At 38.8% G+C, this 10,907-nt stretch overlaps 1 protein-coding gene across 3 annotated transcripts; it reads left to right on the top strand.

Moving 5' to 3' along the window:
* The first annotated feature begins 780 nt into the window (after positions 1–780).
* sdsl (serine dehydratase-like) lies at positions 781–10,861 on the top strand. 3 transcript variants are annotated; one of them, XM_028565684.1, is made up of 10 exons: positions 781–878; positions 1,963–2,125; positions 2,309–2,345; positions 2,435–2,574; positions 3,626–3,714; positions 3,813–4,046; positions 4,146–4,276; positions 4,543–4,629; positions 5,290–5,399; positions 10,784–10,861. In XM_028565684.1, exons 2-9 carry the CDS (start codon positions 1,979–1,981, stop codon positions 5,391–5,393), a joined length of 969 nt encoding a protein of 322 aa, XP_028421485.1. In that variant the 5' UTR covers positions 781–878; positions 1,963–1,978; the 3' UTR covers positions 5,394–5,399; positions 10,784–10,861. The 3 variants fall into 3 exon arrangements, with proteins under 3 accessions (XP_028421485.1, XP_028421487.1, XP_028421486.1); XM_028565686.1 differs by having other exon boundaries at positions 5,290–5,394; positions 10,784–10,828; XM_028565685.1 differs by lacking the exon at positions 10,784–10,861 and having other exon boundaries at positions 5,290–5,786.
* Positions 10,862–10,907: the final 46 nt, after the last annotated feature.

Raw genomic sequence — 10,907 nt, 5'->3', positions numbered from 1 at the left:
ATAGAAGCACAAGCGCTGACTCACTCACTCAGGATTGTGTGTGTGTGTGTGTGTGTGTGTGTGTGTGTGTGTGTGTGTGTGGTGTAAAACATAAAAAAGAAGAAAACAAACATACAAAAAACTAAATCAACATAGGCCACCTCTTTTTCTGACACGCTCAGAGACACACACACACACACACACACACATCCAAGCCTTGTTAATCAACTGTGGACTTTAGAGGGGAAGTTCACAGGTTCAACTTTACTTAAAATACAAACACGTGTGAAGTTACCACACAACAAGTGATAAGGAAGGACCAGACAACCAAGTTTGTGGAGCAACAAATAACAGGTCTGGAAGTCTAGCTGTGATCTACCCTGGCCATCACAAAGGTAACAGAAACAAGGGTTTATATGTGTAAGGGTTTCTGCTCATTTTGTCCTCCTGTTTTCTTTCTTTTTTATAAATGTATTTAAATTGTCGAACAGTCAATATTGTATTATACTGATTGTTTACTAAAGATTGCCTTATATAGGAGTCAAGGAAAAACATATAGTAGGCTATTTGATGACCTTAAGACAAAACTTAAAATCAGGAGTAACGTTACTGGCTACTATGTTAGTCAAACTACCGGTCAAAATGTACTTTTAAAGAATATTGCTGTGTACACTAGATACAATATGATGTAAAAATATTGCAGATTACTATTATTGTTGTGCTTTATTACTAATTACTGAAAAAGTGAATCAAGTGCATAGTGCCACGTTTATTTTGAAGTAGCAACCGGAAGTGGTAGAATGTTGCTGGTTTGACGCTACACTCTTCTGCAATGTGCTAGCTACTTATTATATAACATAATGTACCGTGCACTGGACAACCGGACGTTTTATCCAAACGTAAGTCAACATTTAATATCTTAAAATACGCTGTTATCTACGTACAGTACAAGTAACGTCACGTCATTAAATTGGTTTGCATTACGTTACCTTTCTGTACTGTTACGGCACGTAACTTTTTGTATTCATCAGGATTTCCTGCGTCACACAGTCGTTCTTGTTCAACCCGCTAACGTTAGCTTTCATACGTTTCAGGACAAAGTCACTTTGTGGAGGAAACTTGCTTAAAGATCGAGACACAAAATGTGCTACATAAAATGTACATTTTGAACTTAATAGATGAATTACCTCTTAACAAAATAAATAGCTAAATAGATTAATGAAAATAAAAATATACATAATGGTATCAAGCCATGTAAATGGTTTGGGTTGCTTGAGATATGTCTGCTGCCACTACCAAGGTGGAATGAAAAGAGGTGCGTTTTTCTATAAACAATGCCCCAGTTACTCAGGATTATTCCCAGTTGTTACTTTGAACAGTTAACTGGAGCTATTTTATAGCCTACAAAAATTGTCAAGCTGCACATAATGGTGGGACTTTTGTTGTTTTTGGTATTTAATCAGAAAATAGTGTTCTATTGAACAACAACAAACAGTGTTGCTCATCTCTGCTTAACTTTAGCTTTCTTTTATTATGTGTCGCTATACTGCTTCATTGATTTACAAAATGTGCAAAACTACTATTTCCCTGCTTTTCCATGTTCATGTGTTCATGCCATTCAACTATTACTGCTACTGATCTGTTTTTGGCTGCTCATGAAGGCAGCACGGGCCATGCATGGCACACAATAGGACAGGAAATATCAGTTTGACACCTATTTATATATAAATCTGTAGTAAAGTATTTTTCTGTGAACCACCTGCTGACTCCTGCTAATCCCCAAACCATCATGCTGAAAATATCCTACTTATCTTGACATACTGCTGGCTGTTAACTAACTTTGTACTTTGAACAAAAAAAAAAAATCAAGTTCCACTCCATTCCACCGCATTTCACAGTGCTCATCAGTGGATAGCGTTTGCTCATGGAGTCGTCATCACACTCAAATTTGTACTCGTCTTTACCCATTGTTTGGCATTTTAGTAAAATTAGGTGCACCATGGCGAACCATTTCCACCTGAACACACCGCTGCTGGAGAGTGTTGGCATGTCCAAACTCGTGGGAACCGCTGTGTATCTGAAGATGGAGAATTCACAGCCCTCCGGCTCCTTCAAGATCCGTGGCATCGGACACCTCTGCCAGCACGTAAGAGCCCTCCAACTCCACCTCCATCATATCTCACACTGACTGATCTGATGTGTCATTTGAATTAAAGGCCAATGTTGACTGATCGTGGTGTACTGTAGATCTCAGCTAAGCATACGACATTTGTTTGGTAAAGAAAAACACTAACTTGCCCTTTTACATTTCATTTAATTCCTTCTGCAGATGGTCAGACAGTCCAAAGGGGTTGTCTGCGCTTCAGGTGACATTTCTGCTGTGACACAGCATTCTAGTAAGCACAATGCATTATCAATTTGGAGACTGTAACGTAACATACAGGCATTTTTATAGGTGGTAATGCAGGCATGGCTGCAGCCTACGTAGCCAGAAAAATGGGTGTACCGGCCACCATCGTAGTTCCCTCCTCGTCTCCTCAGCTGGTTGTTCAGAGACTCCAGGATCAGGGTGCTACTGTCAAGATCACAGGAAAGGTAGAGCACAATATTAAGTATATGTATATATAAGTGATCTTTGTGGCAAAGTCATTGGCAGTGGTGGAAGAAGTATGCAGATCCTTTTACTTACTGTAAGTAAAAGCACTAATATCACACTGTAAAAAATACTCTGTTACAAGTCCTGCATTGAAAATGTTACTTACGTAAAAGTATGTAAGTATTATTAGGAACTTGTACCTTTTAGTATTAAAAGTACTCAATGCAGAAAAATCCTCAATCAAGGATCAAAACAGTTCTGTCAATCGACTATGTGTTTAATCGGCTCATCATCTCAGCTGGACTTGTAGTCCGTTATATTATTCAGTAGTTTAATTTACAATAAAACATCATATTTTATAAACATGTGTTTTGTGTGGAAAATCACGTAACACGTAAAGTAACTAGTAACTAAAGCTGTCAGATGAATGCAGTGGAGTAAAAAGTACAATATTTCTCTCTGAAATGTAGTGGAGTAGAAAGTGGCATGAAAAGACTCAAGTAAAGTACAAGTACCTCAAATTTGTACTTAAAGTGATGGTTCGGAGTAATTTCACCCTAGGGTCCTTTGCACCATGACCTCGAGCCAAACACCCCCCAGAAGCTTTTTTCAGCTGGGTCGAACATTGGGAGAGTTAGCGTAGAGTAGCGTTATCAGCTGAATAGCTTAGCGCAGGGGCTAATGGACCCACGTTTGTATCTCGTAAATGACCCCACTAATAATGCCCGAAATGATACCAAACTTCTACAGTAGTACAAATATGTTATGCACTCATAAAACGATGGATTGGAAAGTTTTTAAGTACACCAGAAGTTTATGTAAATTACACTTGCCTGTTAGCTTCTGCTCTCTGCTCTACGCTAACTCTCCCAATGTTAGACCCGGGTGAAAAAAAGCTTCTGGGGTGGTGTTTGGCCCGAGGTCATGGTGCAAAGGACCCTAGGGTGAAATTACTCCGAACCATCACTTTAAACAGGAAATTGGCAATTGTGTTTACTCTTAAGAACAAAAACAAATATTTAGAAGAAGTAAGTAAAATCTTCTTCTTAGGTTTGGGATGATGCCAATGCAGAGGCCCTCAGACTGGCAGAGACTGAAGGACTCACCTTCGTTCCTCCGTTCGATCACCCCCTGCTCTGGTAGAAACTCAAAAGTTTGTTAATGAATGAACTATAAAACTCTGCAATATCACGTGAATTCCAGTCAACGCTTTCCCCTGCTCCCACCACACACCCAGGCAGGGCCACGGCAGTATGATCGCTGAGGTCGCCGCCTCTCTGGGCCCCGGCGTGAAGCCTGGAGCTGTGCTGCTGTCTGTGGGCGGAGGAGGGCTCCTCTGTGGTGTCATCCAGGGCCTGAAGGATGTAGGCTGGACAGATGTACCCATCGTTGCAATGGAGACAGTAGGGGCCCACTGTTTCAACGCTGCAGTTAAGGCGGGGAGGTTGGTCACCCTGGATGACATCACCAGGTTAGAGGTTTAAGGGAGTTCAAATCTTTTCTGCAGTAAATTTTTTTTTTTTTTTGGAATGCAACTAAACTAACTTCATCCTCATCTGTCTTTCCACAGCGAGGCAAAATGTCTCGGAGCAAAGACGGTTTGCAAGAAAGCTTTTGAATACAGCCAATGCGACGAGCTTACAATCATTTCTGAACTTGTGACTGACCAGCAGGCTCTGCATGCTGTCGAAACATTCCTGGGTTAGTGTGTGTGTGTGTGTGTGTGTGTGTGTGTGTGTGTGTGTGTGTGTGTGTGTTTGTGTGTGTGTGTATTTTAATGTTCTTTTGGCTAATAATGACTTGTAAACAGCCCATATATCTAAGAAAAGGAACAATCGTTAACTTTTGATTTGAATTGGTAACATAAGCCTCTACAATGAACTTGGGCGTCATGTTGGCTTTGCCTTCATTTTACTTAGTGTGTGTGTGTGTGTGTGTGTGTTGTGCGTGCATGTGTGATCTTGTAGATGAGGAGCGTGTGCTGGTGGAGATGGCGTGTGGAGCAGCACTAGCGGCTGTCTACAGCGGACTTATACGCAGATTACAGGATGAAGGTAATACTCGTCTTTTATTTTTAATTTTTATTTATTGCTCTTATCGTCTTTTATTTATAATTAATCTGGTCATGCTTTTGTTTGGCCTCACTGCTTGGCTTCCTGTTATATTTTCTTCTGAGTATACTGGTTTTGCTTTTTCTGTCAATGCACTTCGTACATTCTTTTACTACCGTGTGTGTGTGTGTGTGTGTGTGTGTGTGTGTGTGTGTGTGTGTGTGTGTGTGTGTGTGTGTGTGTGTGTGTTGATACAACAATGATGTCTTGTGGCCACTTTTAATGGTCTTTATTTTCTCGTGGTTCTTTTTCTTATGCATGCATACATCATAGGACCTTTTCAGACTACGGCCATCTTGGTAGAATATGTTCAACAACAATAATTATTATCAGGGTCCAAAATTAACTTTTTTTTTTTCCACCAGCCAAATGGCTAGTGAATGTTCAAATGTTGCCAGCCACTCAATAGATTACCATTGTTTTTTGTTTTATGCCACTTGCATATATTTTACTAGCATTTGGCTGGTAGATGGTGCTAAGTTTGGTCCCTGATTATTGTGATGAAATATAATCTATATAGTGATTAATTTCTAATGAGGGGAAACCTCTGCAAAAGATGATCAGTGTTGTTGCACTACTCTTTTTTTAAATTTCTTTTTTTAGGTATGCTGCCGACTCCCTTGGGCCCCCTGCTGGTGATCGTGTGCGGTGGCGGCAGCGTCGACATGGAGCAACTGACCAACCTCAAACACAAACTGCAGACTTAAAGTACTGTATGTATGCAAACTAACGTGTGTGTGTGTGTGTGTGTGTGTGTGTGTGTGTGTGTGTGTGTGTGTGTGTGTGTGTGTGTGTGTGTGTGTGTGTGTGTGTGTGTGCAACCCGTTGTCACTCCTAACTCCACTTCCAATACAGCAGCTTTTTCAGTGGCCCTCAGCATCTGATGCTGACGCACAAGAAGGGTTATGTGATATTGACAAAATGTGATATTGCGATATCGATTATGAATATTGCAATATCAATATTAATTTCGATATTTTTAAACATATATAAAATTACAAAAGTTATGGGAAAATGCATCAAAATAGATTCATAACACAATCTTAAAACACAAGGTTAATTTCAACTGACAGTCATATTGGACTGGTACAACATGAATAAATAAAAATATGTTATATATTATATATATATATATATATATATATATATATATATATATATATATATATATATATATATATATATATATATATATATACATACTGGTACAACATGAATAAATAAATAACGACCATTATGTTATATATATATATATATATATATATATATATATATATATATATATATATATATATAACATGGTTAACATGGTATAACGACCATGTTATATATATATATATATATATATATATATATATATAACATGGTCGTTATTTATTTATTCATGTTGTACCAGTATGTATGTATGTATATATATATATATATATATATATATATATATATATATTTTTTTGATAACTCTGCAAACCCTTGGTGTTCTCTCAATGAGCTTCATGAGGCAGTCACCTGAAATGGTTTTCACTTCACAGGTGTGCTTTGTCAGGGTTAATTAATGGAATTTTTTCCCTTATTAATAAAAAAGCAAAGGGTGGCTACTTTGAGGAATCTAAAAGACATGTTTTCAGTTATTTCACACTTTTTTGTTAAGTACATAATTCCATATGTGTTCATTCATAGTTTTGATGCCTTCAGTGAGAATCTACAATGTAAATAGTCATGAAAATAAAAAGGAAACTCATTGAATGAGAAGGTGTGTCCAAACTTTTGGCCTGTACTGTATATACATACATACACACCATGTACAGAACAAGACATGTTTTACTAGTTGTACAGTAAAAGAAAACGAGACATAACTTTTTTTCGCTTCTCTGATTCGTTCCGTTTAGTTGTCTCTATCTACAGTATTTCTTCACTTACACTGTCACTCTGTCGAAATATGCACACGTTTGTCACGTAGTGGACCCGTGCGCTGACGTGCGCTAAAATGTGAAAGTGGCCCGGTAACTGGCTAATGAAACAGGATCATTATAGCGTTTCAAGTGGGCTCTAAATCAAACACCTCTAGGCCACACAGCCAACAGACGGGACGCAGCGCTCCACAAAATAAACAAAATATTGCGTGCTTATCGCGACACTTTCGATATAATAGGTCGGGATGGATGGATGTGGCAAACAAAACACAGGACTTTCACCCAGAAGACCGCCGTTCATTTCCCATGTGAGTCCAAAAGTTAACATGAACTTATTTGAATTACCATCACATACCTACGTAAGTTACAGTACGTAGGTAAGTAGTTTGTTATCTAACGTCACGCATGTAAGTTACGCAGCAAACACTTTTAAGTCAAACCACAGTATTTTACTAAACCTAATAGTATTGTTGCCTGAAGGCAAATTTATGCATCTGCGTTAAATCGATGCCGTGGGTATTTGTGTAGGTACGTGGAGACACAGACCCTACTAGCTTGACATGCACCTCTCAAAAAATTTTACTACACGTCACAGCTTGGTAGTGTTGGATTTTCCTCCACTCATTTCCTGGTCCTCCTTCTCCATAAACAACATGAAATCAAGGAGAGGGTTCACTTTTCCTGCTACAGACTTCCGACCGTGGTCAGAAAGCACAGGCGGGGGGGAGGCACTTTGTTTCTATCACTCTGCCTCTATAGTCGGTACTCGCTCCGAAGCTAATCACCGTCACTCTCCTACTCGCTCTACCACACACTCCCCACGCGTATATACACACACATGCCGGCCCTGCTATTCTCTTAAAGAGATCAACGCACACACCAACGCACAAGTATAAACTTCAGGCATGTTACGTAGGCTACGGCGAAAGCTCTGCCTGGAGCCTCGGCAGAACCATAAATGAGACTTAACCCTAACTAACCCTGCCTTGCATGTTGAAAAATGACGCCAAAGTGGTTTCCAGAGCGTTCAAAAAGCTCTGTTGGTAGAGCAGGCGCACATATGTAGAGGATTGCTCCTCGACGCAGCAGAGAAGGGGAATCATTCCCCTTCTCTCTCCCCTTTCATGTCTTCATCTGTCCTGTGGAATTAAAGGCCTAAAATGCCCCAAAAAATAATCTTAACAAAGGGGTCCTGACTAAGCCACCGTATTATTATATTAACAACCTGAGTTGGGCGTGAGAATGTGTGTGTGTATGGGTGTATAGCACTAAATGTGAGTCTATTTGCTTGGCCAATGTTGGGCTACAACAGGCTACAACAGCTAAAAGAACTGGGATGGATGGATGGATGGATGGATGGATGGATGGATGGATGGATGGATGGATGGATGGATGGATAAAACAAGTACAAGAACTACAGAAATGTATCCTCTAATTTAGAAGCATATCTGTGGTTTGCAATGTTGGTAATTAAGAAAATGAGTGGTTCTTCTTAAATTGCAGTGTACTTTTTAAGTCTCAATACAATATCAAAATGAAATGAAGTTCCTTAGAAAATCCACATTTCTTCAGTTCTAAATAATTGAGTGAGTCATTACATGTGAATGGGTTTTGAATTATGCTCAGCTCACTGAACTGTCAGAATTCAATTACTAGGTTTTACCACATGGGGGTGTCAGTTCACTATGCTATACACTGGCCATCTCACAGAGTCTGATACAGAAAACCTGATGATGATTCAACATCAAACTGATATTTGTTGGTGTGATTTAATCATAAATTAATTGTACTTCAGCACCGACGGTCTGAGGCATCACTAGATATTACCCTTTAATGAAATATTTGTGCATTTGAGTCTTCCCTTTTGTGTGCAGCCTTGGACTGTTCGTGTCATTTTCACCCACACATTAAATTTAGTCGTTCAGTCAATTTGTGTTATGTGTAGGAAGTTATTACTATGGAAACAGCTCCTCACTTTTCAGCCTGCATCAGAGAAATCAGTGGAAAGTGTTGCATTTAACAACCTGTTGATAGTCTTTTTTTTTTTTTTTTTTTTAACTCTCAGACACTTGCATAAGATATCAGGTTCACAAAGAGCACTAGCAGAAAACTTTATTCTAACATTGTAATCATCCATTTGATGACACTAAAGACTGATCTGTTAATAACACATTTGAATAAAGATAATTAATGTAAACATTGTCACTGGTTTTGGCACTGGTATACTCGTCATTTTGAATGCTTAACTCAAGGTCCACTTCATCATATCCATGTCAATCATATGAGGACTTCATCTTTATACCCATTCAGTAAAAACATGATAGATTGTATTTGCATTTTTAGTTATATGATATTTAACATGGAAAGCTTTTTTTGCACACCTCTTTTGTCGGGCAGATGCGTAGGATATGATCAAAAGTAGCAGATCAGAAGCTTAGAAAAAGTCCTGCACACTGACCATTACGCAAGCAATCATTTATTTAGAGAAGTACAACGTTTCGGTCTTACACCATCACCTGATGAAGGTGTAAGACTGAAACGTATTTTTTGAAATAAATTATTGCTTGCGTAATAGTCAGTGTGCGGGACTTTTTCTAAGCTAAGTTATATGATATTTAAAAAAAAAAAGTAAGACAACATATTTTTTTTCTGGCTTAAAGGTAATTTAATCAGAAAATGGGAATGTAATGCAGATTGGTTTGAGTTACCTTGACACTAAGATCCTATTAATCCTTCATATTTGTTTATTGCTGCATATTTGCTCTCTTTACTTTAAAGGTCCAGTGTGTAACGTGTTTAGTTGTTCATTATCAAAATCTGTGTTGCCCATTCACAACCTTGTCCTTTTTCATGAATATTTACCACCACCATCAATTCCAAGTATTCCTTTTGGCTTGAAATTTTACATTTGCATTCGCAAGAACTGGAGTAGACGCTCCATATTCATGCGCCATCTTGAAATACGTTAGCCGGTAAGGGACATACAGGACATACTGCTGCTGCCTTTCGCGTTTTCGCTGTCACATGATAAACTCACAGGTGCTGCTAATGCTGCTAATGGGTATGGTAGCTTCCTGGCCCCGGCAAGTTTGAAGAAAGAAACATGGAGGACCACACGTACTCAAAATCCAAATTTCAGGAACAGGAGTCTTCTTCTTCGCCCAGAAAAAGAAAAAGGATATTGAAAAGAGCAAGAGACCGGCTTTTTGAAGCGTGAGGGCTACCGTAGCTGTAATACGTACTTTGAACTGCGTGGCGCGAGAGAGATTGATTGCGACATATGATCTCAACGCTAGATGGGAGAAATTCTTACACATTGGACCTTTAAGGACCACTATGGAAATAAGTCTTCAGTCAGACTATTTGACATTGTTGTAGTTGTGTGTGGTTTTGATTTCCTCTTCCTTTTATAATGACAAATACAACTAAACTGTGCATCACTTTGACTTTGTATTGCAGTTACTGAATGATGCTTAGGGATAGCAGCCACAGTTGAATTACTAGTGTTGTTTCCCCGAGATTTTTTACAAGATAGACATCTTATAATTCTGTAGGATACAACACTTTGCGTGTTTGTTAACTGGGGCAGAAATACAACTTTCTGACCTCCAGTGTTTCTGTTGAATCAATCATTGTGTGCACTGGAGGTGTTTGCCTTGAAGAATACTGCTGTACAGTTGTACCCCCCCCCCTGCCTTTTTACTGAATGTTTAAAATATTAAAGAGCTTAAAATCAATTATCACTCACTAGTTCCCCATATCAAATCCATACCAATAACATAGAGGAGATACAGAGAAATTGTACAAAAAGGAAGGTGTCCTTAAAGCTTTGTACATCCTGTTCGTAACGCAGTCCAGAGTACATCATGGCCTTCATTTGACATTTACAACATTTTAAAAGCATTAATTACATTTTAAGGTGCTTGTTGCTAAGCAATAAACATCATTGCTTGGCATTTAATGTAAAACGGGTGATATAAGTCAGTACATTTCACTCATGAAACACCTTTCAGTCACAGTGTGGGGCTCCTCTGAATAACCAATTTTTCCAGCAGCACCAGCAGCAGTAGGCTGACTGAATTGTGTTATTCCCAGAAGGACCATTGGTGTTCACACACCACAAGGTCATACATGGAGTGAACATGATTGTAATGTAAATGCTACTCTCTCATGTGCGACTGTGACAGAACTGCCTCACGGTCCATTCAGGAGAACGCTGAGATGAAAGGATTAAAGGCGAAATAGGAGGTGTTGATGTAATGGACGAATGTAATGGACAAAGTTGGAGGTATTTACATGATTAGAAATGAA

This window comes from Perca flavescens, chromosome 20 (assembly GCF_004354835.1).
Source record: "Perca flavescens isolate YP-PL-M2 chromosome 20, PFLA_1.0, whole genome shotgun sequence".
Lineage (NCBI taxonomy): Eukaryota > Metazoa > Chordata > Actinopteri > Perciformes > Percidae > Perca > Perca flavescens.
The sequence above is the reverse complement of the archived record's forward strand: the minus strand, read 5'-3'. Positions and strand labels throughout refer to the sequence as shown.